Here is a 17838-nt window from a genome sequence, read left to right as displayed (position 1 = left end):
TCCGCCACGGGGCTCCCCTCCATACACCCCTCCTGCACACGCACCCGCACACCCGCACACCCCCGCCTACCGCCGCCCTCACCCCCACCCCCGGGCTCCATAGGGATAAATGTGGAAATGGCTCACAAGAGGCTCCAACGCGCTGCTGCTGCGGCAGAATGCGGTCTCCGGAGGAGGATGCGGTTCCAGACGCTTCGCAGCCGCAGTCGGGGTGGGGGGGGGGAGGGGCCGAGCCCCAGACCGAGGCTGCTGTTGCTGGGGAGACGCAGGCTGGGGGAGGGGAGCCCGGAGCCTGCCCCCCACCCGGGCTGCACCGGGCACCACAGCCTCACACCCCCTCCGACGCGCGCGCGCGCGCACACACCTCACGCAGGGCACAGCGCTCTGGCCAGCTGAGGCCTGACTGCTCCTGCACCTGGGCGTGTGGGGGCTCTCCGCCTTGGCTTCGGTCAGGCTCTCAGACTCTCCCTCCCGCCTGCCTTGGTCAACTGGGTTGAGGTCCAGCTGGGTTTGGCCCCCACCCACTCGGAGGAGGGCCTTCTCCGGTTTCAGGGTCTGGAGCTGGGGCTGTCCGCTTTCCTTGGGCGTGCCAGGCACTCCTGGTCACTGTTGCCCCGGCACCTGCTCGGTGCTGGCAGAGAAGGCGCTCAGCAGGTGTTTGGTGGGTGTCCTGGGAGACGTGACCCCCCTCCCCCAAGGGCTCAGCCCCGCTCACAGCTGGAGGACAGCGACGGCAGCAGCTGGATCGGCGCTCCACCCCTTTCGCTGTTGAATACCGTCCCGTGTTCAGATGGGCCTCCTTTTATCCGTCCATCCACACAGGCCTCTGGACCGTGGCTGGTTTTGTCTGTTCGCGTTGCATGGGTGCTCTTGGAGTCCTTGTGCGGACACAGCTTCATTTCTCTTGGGTGGGTACCTAGGAGTGGAGTTGCGAGGGAGGATGGTAGCTCACATTTCACTTTTAAAGAAAATGCTAAAATAAAATTTTTTTCCGAAGTGGCTGCACCATGGTACATCCACCAGCCATGTATGAGGCTTCAGTTTCTCCACACACCCTCCTCAGCACTTGCTACTGTCTGTCTTTTTTTAAAAAAAATTATAGTCATCTCTATGAGTTTGCTAGTCCCACCCCCTGACCTCAGAGGAGGGGAGAGGGGCTGGAAGTTGAACCAATCACCAGGGCTTAGGATTCCATCAATCATGCCTATGGAATGAAGCCTCCATAAAAACCCGAAAGGACAGGGTTCGGAGAGCTTCCGGGGTGGTGAACACATGGAGATTTGGGGGGACGTTTCCCCAGACCTTGCCTATGCATCTCTTCCATCTGGCTGTTCCTGAGTTGTATCCTTTTATAGTAAACCAGTGATCCAGTGAGTAAAACGTATCTGGGTTCTCTGAACTATTCTGGCAATTTGGTCCAACCCAAGCAGGGGGTCATGAGAACCTCCAACCTATAGCCGGTCGGTCATTGTTATTGGTGACCAAATTCATTAAAGGCCTCGGTGCCAATACAAAATGGTCAAGCATTCATGTCACCAAAGAACTGAACCCAACACCTTTCAGTGCATGGGACCACACCCAACCAACTGAGCTGCAATGGCCTGGGTGATGTCCAAATATATTTCATTGTACATTTGAAATGTGTAGTTTACCATTGGTCAATCAAACCTCAATAAAACTGTTTAAAGAAAGGCCCTTGTGTGCCTGGCAGTGGCCATAGGGTCTGAGTTTGAGCCCTTGCAGTGATGGGCCCAAGACAGAGTCCCTTCCCCAGGCTGAACCCCAGACCTTCACTCAATGGCTTGCCAGCCACTCAGGCTCTCTGAGAGGTCAGGACACCAGCACCCACATGGGAGCCTCTGCCAAGCCCTGAGGGACAGAGACCCAGGAGCCCCCAGTCATCCAGCTCCCACAGTCACATGGCTGTAGGAAGGTCTGGAGGAAGAGTGACCTCAGGGACACTGGAGTCTGGGGCCAATGGCTGGCGGGAATTTCTTCCAACCTGAGACCCAGTCTGGCATCTCGCCGGGTGCCCTCAGAGCCTCACAGACTCCTCTTCAGGCCAGCCCTCTGCCTGGGCAGCCCCTACCCTCCCATCCTTTGCACCACCCAACCCTGATTTCCCAGGACACCTCAGGCTTCTTTAGTCAGTAGGCACTCAACCACTGGGCTGAGGGAACACAGGCATGGGGCCCAGCTGGCACCCCAGGCAGCTCAAGCCCTCCACCCAGGGCCGTCCTACCCCCATCCCACCAGCACCACCTCCAGACCAGCCCTGCCACCTGCCCTCCTGTCTTTGGGGCTGAAGAAAGGGCCTTGGTCCCCTCTCTAAGGGCCACCCCAGTGTCTGCAGCTGGAGGAACTGATGCATAAGCCTCCACTCCACTCAGGACCACCTGAGTAGCGGCTGTACCTACCTCCAGGCCTCCTGCAGTGTGGAGTCACCACAGCCCCCAACCCAGGTTCCCAGGTCCTTAGGTTGCAGAAGGGTGTCTACCTGTGTGACCTCTGTTCTCACACTCAGGAACTCACCAAGTCAAGAGGCCCAGACCTACTGGGAGGTGGAGGCCTACTTCCCATCTGAGGCTCCATCTCAGGCACCTGGGGGCTGCCCTCGGGAGCCAGCAGCCTCCCTGCGCTCTGCCTTTGTGAGTGAGAATGGTATTGTTGCTTAAAACTTTGGACTGAACATTGACACTTTTCCACCATATTTCTTTAAAAAAATTTTTTTAATTGATTTTAAAAAGAGAGAAAGGGAGAGGTAGAGAGATCAAAACATTGATGAGAGAGAAACTTCAATCAGCCACTTCTGCATGCACCCATTGGGGATTGAGCCCAAAACCCAGGCATGTGCCCCGACTGGGAATAGAACCAGTGACCTCTTGGTTCAATCACTGAGCCACACCGGCTGGGCTCCATCATTTTTCAGATAGAGAGAGTTCCAGCCAGTCAGCAGCCCCCCAAGGACCTGCCGGTCACGTGCCCTGGCTGGGTGAGGTCTGCTGGTAGTGTTGTCGGGCTCAGGGGTCCTGATTCCTCACCCGTCTAGAACAGGGCTTCGGGGGCCAGCACCCCCTTCTTGAGGATGAGGTTTCCGTAGAGGGCCGTCTCCCTGCACAAGGAACTGAGCTGAGCCCAGAACCGAGCCAGGGTGCCCAGACCCCTGCTGTGCACCACCGCTGGACAGCTCAGTGACCCCATTCCCTGGGGAGCATCTGTCTCAGGGGGGGCAGGGGCTGAGCAGAGGGTGGGGGAGCTCTGGAGTGGGGAGAGGGAGGGCCTCACACTCAGCCCAAACCCAGTTGGACTCAGGCAACCCATCAAGACCCAGTGGATCCAGCCAGAACTCACCCAGTTGCTACAACAGCAAAAGCCTTCTTGGCTTGCTGATAAAACTCAAACCTCTCTATCTTCTCAAGGGGGCTCTGGAAGGCAAACCAATGTGGTTGAGGGACCCTGCCCAGAAACCCCATGGGCCCAACAGGGGCATCAGGAGGCATGGTCTCTCTGAGCTTCATTTCTCTGGTTCTCCAGGCCAGGGTCCCAAGGATGCTCGGCCTCCTACCTGCAAGGACCAGGCACTGGGGGGTGCAGAGGGGAGGGAGGCAGGCTGTGGTGGGTGAGATGCCTGCTGTGCTTGGTGGCCGCCTGCCTGGGACCCCTGAGCCCCTCTGATCTGCCCCAGGGGTGGGGTAGGGGAGCCACTGTCCAGGACAGGAGACCCAGATGTCCTACCTGAAGAGAGGACCCAAGACCTGCCTGTGTGGGTGGTCCTTGGAGAACAGGCTTGACCCCTTGCAGGGTGGCATGGCATCGGGGGTGTCACACAAAATCAGACCAGGCCTCTGACCACAAGATGGGGGCCTGGGGTACCCTACTTGCCCTGGCTCCACTTGGAGAGCCTGGGGTGGATAAGGGCCCTAGGCAGACAGGTCAGGATCCTGGGAAAACATAGGAAGCTGGAGGCCGGAGGGTGGTCCCACGGTCATGCTCCCACTGCGGGTGAATAGGCGCTCACACAACCATGGGGCAGAGTTTGGGGCCTGTCCTTCCTTCCTCCCAGGCCTCCAAGGAAGCGTAGAGGGTTCCAACCCCGTTCTCGGTGGGGGCAGCAGGCTCACCGAGCAGCCAGCCTCCAAGAGGATGGACTGGTAGCTCTTCCACACTGGGGTCTGGAGGCCCCTCTCCTTGTCACTGGACACCAGCTCCATGACAGCAGCCTGGAACAGAGGGGCCAGTCTGTCCCCGGGTGCCTCCAGGCCCCCCTTGTTGGGTGATGGTTAGGGCTCTTCTGATCAGGGTTAGAACCCTTTGAGGACACATCTCCCCCGCAACCCCCCAAAGGCAGGTGTGCCCTCTGAGGTCTGGAAAAGGGGCCCTCACCGGACTCTCCACATAGGTGTCCAGTGGCAGCAGCTTCAGCACCGCCTCCAGGAGCTGCGGGATGCCCAGGCCTGAGGGCAGAGTGCTGGCCTCAGATTCCAGCCCTCCCAACCCAGGTGCCCACAGCACCACCTGGTGACTGGACCTGGCCATACGGTCTCACTCAATCATCAGGGACCGACTTGGGCCCAGGGATAGAGGGGCCACAGGCCAACTGCTGCCCCCCTGGTGACACTCATGAAGGTCACACTGGTGTCTCCTCACCCTGGCCGCTGCACCTGTCACTGTCCTGGCACTGGGCCAGCCCTGACCATCCCCTTCACTCTGCACCATGCAGGTTGTTGGGGGTACCCTCAAAACCTATCCACCAGGAGGAGCGCCCTGCCATCTCCTTGACCCCAGAGGCTGGGAGATGCCACCTTTAGCCTGTGACAAGGACAGTGGGGGCTGGGAAGAGGCCTCTTTTGCCCAAGGTGCCCCCGAACCTGTCCCACTTGGCTCCCAGGCCCGCGCTCTCCCATAAAGTGAGTTTCTGATTGTTAAAGTAACACATGCTCATTGTACAAAAGTGGGAAATACAGAAGCCTGTGAAAAGAAGGAACCAGCTCTAATCTTACCACGTAAAGGAAACCTGCTGCCATCGAAGTTCATCTTCTTCTGCACGATTAGACTTTTCTGCCTGTTTTCCACTCTGAATCCTAATTGCTTGTTCTCCACTAATGCGCACAGTGTGTGTGTGTCACTTTTGGTGGCTGCACTGTGATTTTCTTAAACGCCCCTTATGTTCCAGCTTTTCCCACGGCCCACCTGGTCCCACCCTCCTCGGGCAGGAGAGCGCCTGGTCACCTGGCCCAGGATCTAGCCAAGGCTGGCTGGTTCAGCTCCCTGAGTGGGGAGTGGTAGCCAAGGCAACGGGTCAGGATGGGGCCCTCACCCCAAGGCCGCCCTACTCAGTACTGCTGGCTCTGCTCCTACCATCCTCTCTGGAATCTGGCTCAAGGTCCCTCCCAGCCTCACCTCCCGTCCACCGTGAGGGCCAGAGGCTCTCTGAGTATGTGGACACCTGGGGCCTGTGAGGTCAGGTCACCAGTACTGGGATTTTTACATCAGGGTAAAGGCTGAAAACCTGACTGACTTGGGGGAGGAGGGGGCCCCACTGTTCAGTCAGCCAACACGATGCCCAGCCTCCATTTCCCCGTTTTCAAGAAGTCACCAAGGGGTGTCAGAAATGGAGCAGGAGGCCCAGGTCACCTCTGGGGGCTGGGGGCTGCAGGGAGCACCTTGAGGGTCCTGGCACACGGGTCGCCGTGGGTGCTTGGGGAATGGGTGGAGGTGGGGACAGAGCTGTAGCACGTGGGGAGCTGGGGCCAGGACCACCCCCCACCTTTCCAGCCCCACCTTGCAGGAGGTGGCCTGCTCACCATCTGCGCGGATCTCCTCTGGGCCACACTTGCAGATGGAGGAGGTGGGGAAGTTCATGTCTGCAAGAACTGAACGGCCAGCTGGGTTAGACATCCTGGGGGCCACATGGGTGTTATGTTACACATCTCCGCTAGCCTCCCCGCCTTTTCCCAACAGGGAAATCCAAGGACCAGGGAAGAGAGGGAGTTACGAGGTGAAGGAGCAACTGCACAGGTGTTAGCAGGATGAGGGCGGAACTTGGACCTGCAGCCTGCACCCTGAATCCGCCCACAGCCCAGGAAAAGAAAAACAGCCCCACACACCGGGGACGTGACCCCTCCGGGGCCATGTGGGGAGGGGTCTGGAGCGTGAGCAGCACACAGGGCCTGAGGCCCCTCCCCACCCCTGACACTCGGCTGCGGGAGCGACCAGCCCGGCCCCGACTTAACCCTGCCCGGGCCAAGGGCACTTGTCCTCGTGACCGCCTGGGGCCAACCACAGCCTGGGCTGCGGCCTGGGCCAGCCGGAGCCTCGGGAGGGGGTGGAGTCCTGCTCCGAGGAGGGACAGGGCGGCCAAAGCAGTGCCTCCACCTCCGGACCGGCTCTTCCGGGCATGGGGACAGCCTGGGCCAGGACCCCGGAGGGAGTCCCCACCCCAGCCCCGGCGCCTCCCCTGACTTCTGCCGCGAGAGTGGGGCTCCAGATCCTGAGGCTCGGCCCCCCGCCGACTCACTCACCGATGGTGTCCCCGTGCCCCATCCGCGCCAGGGCGTAAAGCAGCTCTGGGGACAGAAGCGCTGGGATGCCCTTCAGCACCACCATGCTCGCAGGAGGAAGGGGTGTGGCCGTGGGCGGGGCCTGCAGGCAGGGGCGGGGCCGCTGGAGCTAGAAGTGGGTGGGGCTGCGCCCGGTGTGTGGTGTGGGACCCAGCCCGGAAAGCACCCTTCAGGGCCTCGCGTCCCTGACCAGTTCAAGACCCGGACACCCGCGTGTGTTTCTGGTCGGGGCTCCCTACCCCCTCCCATCCCCGGTGTCCTGGGGTAGGAAGACCCCGTGGTGGACTTACTCCCTGGGCCTGCCCTGGAGAGGACCCCAAGGGCTATGTACTGGGAGCACCTGGATAGGGCTCTCCCAGCACAGCCCGCCAGCTGAGAGCCACTGTGGCCTGTCTGGATTCCTGACCCACTTAGACTGTCAAAGAATAACTGACTTAGGGTTAAGCCCCTAAATTTAGGGACCATTTGTTATGCAGCAATAGCTGACCTATGCAGGTGGCTCCTGTGCCCTGCTGACACTGCCCTTGGCCTCCAGCCTGTGTCTGCTCTCCCCCCACTCAGGCTGTGGGGCAGACAGCAGCACAGGCCCCTGAGTGCATGGGCCTAGTCACACCCTCACTTAAGAACCCACCACCAAACTCAGTGCTCAGCCTGCAGATGGGCTCCTGCTTAGCTCCAGTGGGCCTCAGCCCGCTCTGCTCTGGCTCCTCAGCCCTCACCTTGCAGGGCTGCCCTGCTTACCTACCCACCTACCTGCCCTGCAGCCCAGAGGCCAGCCCAGGCCAGGCTGTCTCCCATCAGAGCCCGCCATCCTCCACTTTGTTCCCAAATGGACACTGGGCTGTGCGGCCAGTGCTCTGGCCACAGCCCTCAGCCGTGTGGTGACACAAGATGCTCAGAGCCTGGCAGCTCCTGGGAAAGATCTGTGTGTACATGAAAGACAACGAAGCAACAGTGAAACCCTGAAGGAAACTCCACATCTTACAGCTTGGCTCTGGGAGCCCGGCTGGCTGAGGGAGCCAGGTGGGAAACCCAGTCTGGTGTCCGGCAGTGCCCTGAACACACAGCCCTGGCCGGGTGGTGGAGAGGTTGGCAATCAGTAGGGCCAGCAGCCGATTCCACCCAGGGTGAGGGTTGTACCTGAGCAGTTTCTACTCTAAGTTTAAGTGGAGAGACTTACAGTCAACATTCGCCAAAGCTTTATCATTTTAGTAGAAATAGATGAGGGGAAAGCTGGTTTTATATAGAGGAGGAAGTTTCCGTTTCAGAAATAAACCAAACCCCTAGAACAACCTGAGGCCAGAGGTCACTTAACTCAGGAGGGGGTGGAAGCTCACGCAGGGGTGTGTGGTCCGTCAGTCACAGCACAGCACATGGCCACACACTACAGTCTCCTGACAGCCCGAGGTCCCCACATACCCCAAGCCCCGGGCCAGCATGAAGCCTGAGAGAAGGTCCCATTCCACCAGGCCTGGGGGGTGAGGAGTAGACTCCTTTTCCTGCAAGTTCTGGAACCCAAATAGCCTGTGGTGACAGACTTCTGAAATACGCTGGCTCAGCGTGAACCATTCTTGGCTTCCGACTGAGCCCGGCGAAGACAAGGGTGTGAGGTCTCAACAAGATCCTCAGAACCGGCACCGCTCCACTCTGGGGACCCGCAGCTCAAAATCAAAGTGTGGAGGCCACTGCCCAAAGCATGTGAAAAGTAAACCAGTGAACGAACAGTTCTCTCAATTTTATTTTATTATTTACTTATTTTTTTTTTAAATTTTTATTGATATCAGAGAGGAAGGGAGAGGGAGAAACAGAAACATCAATGATGAGAGAGAATCATTGATCCTGCACGCCCCACAGTGGGGACTGAACCCACAACCCGGGCACGTGCCCAGTCCTCCTGGTTCATAGGTTGACGCTTCACCACTGAGCCACGCTGGCCGGGTGGTTTTCTGTGTTAAGACTCCATCCCTGAATACTTGGCTTGTCTACTCACCTCTAGGATAGGTGGCACATCACGCAGCAGAGCCCTGGTCACACATTCAGCTTCAATGAGTGAGTATTTCCACATCTACCTTCATGCAGAACACCCTGCCTCCGGGCCCGCTGCCCCAGGGCCGGCCCACTGCAAGCAGCTCCCCTTGTACCTACTTCTTTCTTTTTTTCTTTTTTTAAAATATATTTTATTGAGTTTTTACAGAGAGGAAAGGAGAGAGATAGAGAGTTAGAAACATCGATGAGAGAGAAACATCGATCAGCTGCCTCCTGCACATCTCCTACTAGGGATGTGCCCACAACCAAGGTACATGCCCTTGACCGGAATCGAACCTGGGACCTTTCAGTCCGCAGGCCGACGCTCTATCCACTGAGCCAAACCGGTTTCGGCCCTACTTCTGTCATCAGCACACGTCAGAGGCTTCTCTGAAAAGAATGTCTGTTCTCAGCACCGGGAAGAAGGCTGCTCACAAAGACACCACCACCTCCTTCTCAAACCGCTCCCTTCTGAGGCCTGATCTGGATTTCGGACCACAGCACAGAACAGACCTGGTGGAGACTGAGGAGCAAATACCTGCCAGGCAGACAGTCTGCACAGCATGTTAAACTCTTGTTCTGACCAGCGCCCCACTTGGCTGCATAAATACAACCAAAACACAGGGCATGTGATCTGAGGCAGTCAGACAGCTGAAGCTTTCAGATCATTTCAATTCGTTCTCAAATGCAGGTGGGTTTCTCCTTGGTGTTCAGCTCCATCCCAGCCCCAGGCCATGACCCACACATGGAGTGACCTCAGCCATGGGGTAGGACTCGGGGGCACGCGGCAGCCAGCAGGGCCGCACTCGCTGGGCCTATTAAGTAGCTTTGCTTTGTGCCCCAGCATGGAAAGCCAGCAGGGTCCCTCACTGTGGAGGGTCTAAGGATGTTCTGGGGCTCCCAGGAAGCCCTCCCAGGTAGCAGGACATGGGTTTCCTTCCCAGGCCCCAGGACTTGTTCCTCTCCTACTGGACGTTTACTCGAGAGCCTGGTTTAAGATGGAGGGTCCAGAGTTCTGAGCTGGGCTGTGATGTGAGAACTAAACGGTAGACATCCAGTGGGGGCAGGTGGTTTCCTGTAACTAGGGTCACTCGGTTACCCAGTGACCTATGTGCTATCTGACACTGCAGTGACCCAGGAGATGCAGCTGGCCCTCCCCAGGACTGAGGCCAGCAGAGGGAATTTAGTGCGTAGACTGTCTCCCCCAGCAAATGGCACTAAGTGTGACAGCCACCACTTGCATTTCTGTTCGGGCACCTCCTACACCACGCACGCAGCAGCTCTGATCCAGGCCCGGGAATGCAAGTCCTGACATCAGGGTCGGAGACTCAGCCGGCCCAGCACTGAGAAGAGACCCCGCTGACCCACAGCCCGAGTTCCCACACGCGCAGCCCTGCCACGTGCAGGCTCCTTCTCACAATCTCAGACATGCTCCACTCAAGGGCAAGGTTTCCTGCTCACAGTGTTATCCATGATCGTTCCAACAGCAAGAAACGATGCAGTCTACATACTCAACACCTGGGAAAGCGTAAATTACAACATACCAACATCATAAAACATTCCAGGGCCATTTAAAAGAACGCTAGTAGGAATACTGTTCAGCAATGAAAAGAAACTATTACATGTTATGGCCTTGATGGACCTTGAAAACATTATACTAAATTCAGAGACAGGAAGAAAGCAGTGTAGAGGGTGCCAGGGGCTGGTGGGGATGGGGAAAAGGGAGCTGGAGTTCATGGAGGTAGTCTGTTTGGGTTGATGAAACAGTTTGGAGGTGGATGGTGGTGATGGCTGCAGGGCTCTGTGAACACACTTAATGCCACTGAAATGTACATTTTGAAATGGTTAAAAATTCCCAGCAGCTTGTATGGCCGGAACATATTTTACCACAATTAAAAAGAATTCTAGCCCAGCCGGCATGGCTCAATGGTTGAGCATCGATCTATGAACCAGGAGGTCATGGTTCGATTCCCAGTCAAGGCACAAGCCTGGGTTGCAGGCTTGATCCCATGTGGGGTGTGCAGGAGGCGGCCGATCAATGATTCTCTCTCATCATTGATATTCCTATCTCTCTCCCTTTCCCTTCCTCTCGGTAATAAATAAAAACATATTAAAAGAGAAAAGAGAAGATGCTCAGGTCCGAATGCGAACATTCTCCAGACACCGATTCTCACAACTCCACACCGCTGGAGAGAAAGTGCACGCACCTACACTGCTCTTTAAAAGAGAGGGTTTATTTATTCTAAAATAATTTGTCCTCTTTCAATGGAGGTTTTAAGGCAAAGGCAGCAGCTCTTACTGGTCTTTGAAGTTGGCCTTTCTCTTCTCCACAAATGCAGTCATCCCTTCTTTCCGGTCCTCCTGGGGGAAAGGGAATAAAGCAGAGCTGGACGTCACATGTCCTAGCGGGTCAGGCGCAGGGCTCTCCACACTCACAAGTGCGGGGACAGGGACGGTTCTGCAGCAAGACCACCTGGAAGCCTGGGAATGGTCCGGATTCCCTGACCGAGTAGGGCTGGTCTGGGAATGGGTATTTTTACATACCTCCTCCCCTCACGCCCAGGTGATGTTCACTCAGGAACCACGAACTTCTTGTCAAATAAACTCTCATCTACAGAGAACCTCAGATGCACTCTATTTGGGTCATTCACCAAATCATCTGAATTCAGCAGTACCCTGGGTGTCATGAGGCAGGAATCCAGACTCTACCTCTGCCTCTTTTCCTGTGTGTACACATGTGTATACACACATCTGCACTTCCTCAAGAGCCAAAGCCATTTTTTATCTTTCTTTCATAAAAAACCTATATATGACCTTCTGATAATAAAAGAGGTAAATCTGTACTAGAAGAATGATTTCCTTTGTCACTGGCAGAAATCCTAGAAAACATTGTTCTAAACCCCACTTCAAGTGACTGGAGTGACAGGAAATCATGGGTAAATGGACTGCATTTAAGGGCCACCGGGAAGACCTTTTGTGACAGGAAATGGCCTTGCTCTGTCCGTCCTTCTGAACTTCCACTCACGATGGAGCCCCCGACCCAGCTATGGACGCTAGTGGCTCTGACCAAAGGGGAGTGGGGTTGGCTGATGAAGTCTACCAGGACATTCCCAGCAGCTTGTGTGGCTGGAACACGTGGGATTCTTTACTTGAATGTTGTTTACTCACAGTAGCAAAAGTTGAATAGAAGATTTTCTTTTCCAACTTATTTCCCTCTGTTAATGTCATTTCAAAAGCTGAAAGAGAAAACCCGATGTTACGAAGCGAGATGCTGGAGCTGGGAGTGCTTTCTGTGGTGGCAGGAAACAGTCTCCAGAGCCCCATGCACTTGCACCTGATGTAGAATGTGGCCCGGGAAGGCCTGACCGCCCCAGCTCAGTGCCTCTCCCAGAAGAGAAGGTGAGAAACTGCATGAAAGGTGGGATGCAAACGGTCCAAGCACAGAAGGTGTGAGGCAGCCCATGAAACTGTTTTAAAAGTCTCCAAGGTCCTGGCCAGGTAACTCCGTCGGAGAGAACGGAGCGCAGGGCGACAGCAGCGTGTGGCCTCTGTCTTGGCTCCCACGGGGACCCGGGAGTCTGCGCCCCTTGGGCCAACCCTCGGGCTATTTGCACAGCCCCTGACCACTGAGGAGCAGTCTCTCCATCCAGCTCCCAGGCAAACGGAGTTTCTCAGAAGCTGACATCAGGCCTCCCCCCTGCACAGCCACCACCTGTGCCTGTCTGTCCCCCAGGATGACATATTCTTGGTCTCAGTACCAACGGGAGCTCAGAACAGAATTTGTGAGCAAGCAACTAGAAACAAAAACTCTACAAAGAGCCAAATTCAAAATATTGAGAATCCCAACAATTTTGTCCAGGATGGGCACCTAATTCAGAGCCAAACTGCTGAAGCCGCACAAGTCCTGGCGGCCTCTTCTTCCCCCGGCACAGCCCTACCTGCATTCACTGATTCTTTGGCCATCGCTGTTATAATTTTAGAATTGCTGGCAATTTTTTCTGCGCACTGGATGGCTTCATCCACCAGTTTCTCAACAGGAAAAATTTTGCTTACAAGACCTAAAACACAGAAAGGTGAACATGAGGAAGCGGCTCTGGTTGTGTGTCTACACTTTGAGAGCAGAGGTCTTTTGGGCTGTTAACAAGGAGCTGCAACAACATAGGGAGGGTTGCACCTTGTCCCCACGCTGGGGCGATGCTGCGGGCTGCATGCGTGATCACTCAACGCTGACAGACCATGTCACCGAGCAGCGGGGACAGGGTGCGCTGCCAGGTCTCAGAGAATCTCCACTGCTTACACTGAGCTCGGGAAATGAATGGTTTAACACCATTCTGTAACCTGTGCATATGCTTCAGCTACTCTTTTTACCTATGGGGTGTCCGTACAGGCAGCGATCCCTTGGGTTATCAGGACCCCTGAAAGCACTGTGCTGATCGCCCACAGGGCACCTGCAGGAAACTCTCCCCCCTCCACTCCTCATGGGGGACCTCGGACTGTACCTGCTTGCTTGGCATCCTGGGCTGAGATCCGGTCACCAGTGAGGACCATCTCCATGGCCAGAGACTTTCCAACAGCTCGGGTCAGCCTCTGGGTGCCCCCCGCACCTGCAGGGGCAGAAGGCTGTGGGACTCAGTGGGCTGTGGCCAGTATAAGCCAACATGCACAGACACCAGTTCTGAGGGGCTGAAGATGGGTCTGTCAGGTGGGGCGAGGCAGCCAGCAGGGGGGAGGCAGGAGACCCGAGGAACCCTGGGAGGCCTCCTTTCCATGCTCAGTGCCCCTCTCCACTTGGCACCTCAGTGCCTACATAAGCACCCCATACAGGAGTCAGACTCCAGACAGATGCACGGAGCTCGCAGCTTCCGGCCTCAGACCTGGCTGGGGGGAGGCCTCTGATCTGACCTGCTCCCCTCAAGGTCTGGGCCTAGAGCAGGGCTCCTGCCTCCTGGAGCACTCTGAATGTGCCCCTCTCCCAGCGTTCTGCGGGTGTCCAGACTACAAAGCTCCCTTCCACACTCTCCCGTACTACCCACCAGCTGGAAAGAGAGCAGTCTGCCCAGTCACCTGCTCCATGGCGAACCCCAGGCACCAGGGCAAGTCAAGGGGACCACCTGAGGGAGACAGCCACAGTGCAGCAGACTCCGACCTTGGGAGCTGGGACAGGAAGAGCCCACTGGCCACAGAGCTCATGTGGGCTGTCCTCGCCCTTAGCCAATGGGACACACTTTCCTGCCCACCCAGCTGGCTCAGGAGATGCCCTGGGCAGAGACATGTGGGGCAGAGACCTTGTGGGGACATAGGCCTGGAATCCTACCCAGGTGGACTGCAGGGGCAGAGGTTGCACTGTTTGCCCATTGCTCCTGCCGACCTCCGTGTGTGGGGGTCTGATTTCCTGTGCTGCTGAGCTTGGGTGAGGCCATAAACTTGCTCTGGTCACTGGGACATGAGCAGATGTGACATGTGTGACCTCCGGGCACAAGCTCTCAGGGCTGGCCCTCAGTCACCATCTTCTGAGCTTCTAACCTACAAAGACCATAAGCCATGTGTGGTCAGCCTTCTTAATAGCATCTGACACTGGATGTGGCCATTACCCAAGGAATCGGCATAGTTCCGTGACCCCCATGGCCATCTCTGAGTGCTGTTGTGACCACTTACACTTAGTAAGCTGGGGGGCAGAGGGCACAATGGGTAGACACAGGCAGCCACCCGTCCAGTGCTCACACGACAACCCCACGTCCCTCGTCATGTGCAAGCCACATGCTCTGCCTGTTTCTGGAAAAGTCCTCAAGCCCCTAAGAGGTGGGCAGACTCTGGGGAGTGACCTGAAGAGCTTATGCTGGAGATGTCACTCCGCTTTACCTGGGATGGTTCCCAGTAGGATTTCCGGCTGTGCAAACTGGGCTTTCTCTCCAGCATAAATGATGTCACACATCATAGCAAGTTCACAGCCGCCACCAAGCTGCAAAACATGAGGTGTCATCAGGGGAATTTAATCACAAAATCACTCTATTTTCTTACTTAAATATTCTATTAAAATGAAACACAGCCTTGGCCAGTGTGGCTCAGTTAGTTGGAAGTAGTCCCATGTACCAAAAGGTTGCAGGTTCGGCTCCCAGTCGGGGCACAGGCCCGGATTTCAGGTTCAATCCCCAGTAAGGGGTGTGTATGAGGCAGATTGCTATTCCTCTCTCTCTCCCTGTCCCTCTAAAATCAATAAAAACATATTTTAAAAAATAAATTAAATAAGTAATTTTTCTAAAAAAAAAAAAAAAAAAGAAAAGAAAACAGTCTGGGGTATAGCAAAGATTAACACAGTGGTGCAAAGTTGTTAAGTGTTCCCAAGAAGCTATAATAATAAGTGTAATATGCAAATCGACCGAACGGCAGAACAGTGGAACAACCGTCCGGATGACCTTCTCGACGAAGCCAGGGCTGCGAGGGCGGCTGAGACAGCCGGGGCTGTGAGGGCCTACTCTTGCATTAATTTCATGCGTCGGGACTCTAGTTTCTTATAAAATGGCTGAGGCGGCCCAACTCTTTCTGTAAATGACCAAACAGCAAACACTTTCAGCTTTGTGGGTCCTAAGATCTCTCTGCGGAGGCTCGAAGGCAGCCACGGGGAGTGAGCAAACCAATGGGCATGGCTGTTCCAATACACTTTAACCGCTGACCTTGGCTTACCCCAAGGGAGCTTTATTAACCAGTCACAAAGTGAAATGCTCTCATCACTTCTCTTCAGGCTCTGACCAGCCCAGCATCTCTGAGCAGTCGACACGCCTGCAGGAGACCTCAATGCACCAAACAGAGGACACAGAGCTTTCAACGGTAGTTAAAGAGGTTCGTTTATAGGTGCAGTGCAGGTCGGAAAGTCATCACAACTGTACAAAAAGCCAACACTATGCCTTTAACATAGGAGAGGGGAGGAACATTCTAGGGAGTCACAGCAGTCGTCATGAACACTGGGGGAGAGGGGGCGCTGACAAGAGCAGATCCTGAAACACCTCCCCTCCTTACAGTCCTTGGCTCTTTGGCATCAAGTGGGAAAGGCCTCCTGGCCGGGGAACTAGACTTAGGCCTTTTCAAAATAAAACTGGTTACATGCCACACTCACAAGTACAGTTCCATAAGGAATTCTGAGCGAGAGGGAGACTCGGGCTGACACTCACAGCGTAACCATTGACAGCAGCGATGACTGGCTTCTTGACCCGGGCGAGATGGTCCCAGTGGCTCAAGAACCCAGTGGAGTAACAGTCCTGGAATCGCTGGTTCTGCATCTCCTTGATGTCGGCTCCAGCTGGTGGAAGTGAGGCCACAGTTACCAGAGTGCAGAGACCCCAAGAGGCAGCTACGGAGTGTCCCCTGTGAGCAGGCACTGGGGCCCCTGGGGAGACCTGGCTTGCGCAGTGATGGACAGCGGCAAATCGCTGTGATACAGGAGGGGAGCCGGGACGAGAAACAGACTCAAGGTGGACTCAGAGAAGGCTGGGCATATTCATTGGTCACTTGAGCCCTCAACACACGACACCTGACTATGGAGGACCGGAATAAAGGTACTCTGTCTGCTGGCAGAGCACACCTGAGTGTTAAACATACCGAGCAGCTCAGCCAAGCAGTTCCCCAGCCCATTTCCATTTTACATGTAAATCAACCCAAGTTGTCTGAGGTTTTCTGACTCTACCTCAGAGGTGTAAGTCTGCCTGCAACACCGCACCATGGGCATGATCACGGTCAGACCCCGCCTCGTACACCTGGGTGACCTGCCACCACGCTGCCCACCGCACCTGCAAATGCCTTCTCCCCGCCCGTGAGGACGATGGCCCCCACGGCTGGGTCCTTCTCGAAGGCCTCCAGCGCCTGGTTGAGCTCCTTGATCAGGCCATCGCAGAGCGCGTTGAGTGCTTTGGGGCGGTTCAGTCGGATCAGCCCCACGCTTTGGTTCTTCCCCTTCTTTTCTGTGACGATGTACTCAAAGTTAGCCCCTGGGACAAAGAGAAGAAAGGAGACTTTTATTTATATAGTGTGGGGAGCGGCTATAGGGTCAAGCCTCAGACTGACCTGTGGCAGAGCCACATACAAGTCCCAGCTTGGAGGGCAGAGCCCTCCTAGCACAATTACTAGTAAGCTTGACCTTATCGTCCTCCCTTGTTCCTAGGTAGCTAATGGGCTGTGGGGGGTGCAGAAACAAGGCTTGAGTAAGGAAATAGTCGTGAAACTCCCCTTGCTTTGCTTTGTGTGCTCTGACTATAAAATAAAGCTTCAGCTTACAGGCTGTCACTGTTTCCTCATCCAGGCAGTGGTCCACCTGGCCCCAACTGGAGTCTCTTGTCAGTCTTCTCTAATCCTTCAGCCCGCCCCTCCTCAGGTTCACCCCTGGCTGTGCTGGATGGAGGTTCAATACAGGCCTCAAACTGGGAGGATGTGTCCCCGTCAGTGGACAGTGACCTGGACAGACTTGAGGGACCCCTGACCGTCCCTGGTGGCTGCAGCACCCAGCTCTCAGCCACACGGGTGGCCGTCCCACCACTCTGCTTCCACTGATGTTTGAATCTTAAGTTAAAACAACAACAAAAACCCAGCAATGAACAGCCCGCAGCAGGCTTCCTTCTGAAGGCCTCCGTCAGCACAAGAGACTTGTGATTCCGCAGAAACAAGGGAGGAGGAATCCGTGTTTTCAACCAATGCCAACTAGGTGACGGGACTTGGGCTGTGAACTGGACAGAGCTCTGGCCTTGGTGAGTGGACCCTCTGGTGCGGGGGAACGCAGAGGCACGGGTGACTTCCACCCCAAAACTGTCCGCCCAGACGTGGGGGTCAGCATTGACCTGGAGAGGAAGAGGGTTGACCTGAGGCGGCAAAGGCGTGAGTGTGTGTGTCTGCACGTTGGAGTGGCCGCTTTCGTCAACGGTAACACGGGATCACAGTCCCTGCCCCGGGGGCTTACTGGGGAGAAACTGGAATAACAGGTCACCTGTCGGGGGACCTGGAAACGGTTGCTGATTACAGCCAGGGTGCAGGAGGGTCAAGGAGAACTCAGGGTAACGCCGACACGACTTGGTACTTGGGTTGTGAACTGGATACAGGAATGAAGGGAAAGGACCGGGCAGGACCGAACGCGCGACCACTGCGATGCCCGCGGTGCTCCCTGCACAGCCCCTTAGAGTCAAGGCAAACCCGCGAACTCCCACATCCGGCTCCAAACACAACGTGGCCCCGACCGATCCCCAGGGCTCAGCGAGCTCGGCGCGGCGGCCCC

At 56.0% G+C, this 17838-nt stretch overlaps 3 protein-coding genes across 3 annotated transcripts in view; all 3 read right to left on the bottom strand.

Moving 5' to 3' along the window:
• CALY (calcyon neuron specific vesicular protein) overlaps window positions 1–450 on the bottom strand; it is a 7426-nt gene extending 6976 nt beyond the window's left edge. Inside the window, exon 1 of the mRNA XM_015572502.1 lies at window positions 127–450. The gene's annotated coding sequence lies outside the window, so the exon portion shown is untranslated. The remainder of the gene's footprint in view (window positions 1–126) is intronic.
• Window positions 451–2848: 2398 nt separating this feature from the next.
• On the bottom strand, window positions 2849–6658 carry FUOM (fucose mutarotase). The gene is made up of 6 exons (XM_015572727.1): window positions 6522–6658; window positions 5805–5873; window positions 4384–4454; window positions 4122–4220; window positions 3352–3425; window positions 2849–3112 (listed from the first exon to the last, which is right to left on the bottom strand). Exons 1-6 carry the CDS (start codon window positions 6604–6606, stop codon window positions 3046–3048), a joined length of 465 nt encoding a protein of 154 aa, XP_015428213.1. The 5' UTR covers window positions 6607–6658; the 3' UTR covers window positions 2849–3045.
• A 4140-nt stretch (window positions 6659–10798) lies between these two features.
• Window positions 10799–17838, bottom strand: part of ECHS1 (enoyl-CoA hydratase, short chain, 1, mitochondrial) — a 7495-nt gene continuing 455 nt past the window's right edge. Inside the window, exons 2-8 of the mRNA XM_006754963.1 lie at window positions 16367–16588; window positions 15752–15879; window positions 14445–14544; window positions 13085–13189; window positions 12524–12643; window positions 11754–11821; window positions 10799–10946 (exon numbers count right to left, since the gene is read on the bottom strand). Of these exons, the coding sequence (XP_006755026.1) occupies window positions 10881–10946; window positions 11754–11821; window positions 12524–12643; window positions 13085–13189; window positions 14445–14544; window positions 15752–15879; window positions 16367–16588 (809 nt within the window). The 3' untranslated portion in view covers window positions 10799–10880. The remainder of the gene's footprint in view (window positions 10947–11753; window positions 11822–12523; window positions 12644–13084; window positions 13190–14444; window positions 14545–15751; window positions 15880–16366; window positions 16589–17838) is intronic.

This window comes from Myotis davidii, unplaced genomic scaffold, assembly GCF_000327345.1.
Source record: "Myotis davidii unplaced genomic scaffold, ASM32734v1 scaffold72, whole genome shotgun sequence".
NCBI lineage: Eukaryota > Metazoa > Chordata > Mammalia > Chiroptera > Vespertilionidae > Myotis > Myotis davidii.
Note: the sequence above shows the minus strand (reverse complement) of the source record. Positions and strands in the feature narration are given on the sequence as shown.

What these genes read in the sequence shown, in the direction of transcription:
- FUOM (XM_015572727.1), bottom strand. Translation starts at nt 6,606, where the DNA reads ATGGTGGTGCTGAAGGGCATCCCAGCGCTTCTGTCCCCAGAGCTGCTT. An exon ending in GGGGCACGGGGACACCATCG is followed by an intron (nt 5,874 to 6,521) that starts GTGAGTGAGTCG and finishes CTGGCCGTTCAG; the next exon opens with TTCTTGCAGACATGAACTTC. An exon ending in AGAGGAGATCCGCGCAGATG is followed by an intron (nt 4,455 to 5,804) that starts GTGAGCAGGCCA and finishes CTCTGCCCTCAG; the next exon opens with GCCTGGGCATCCCGCAGCTC.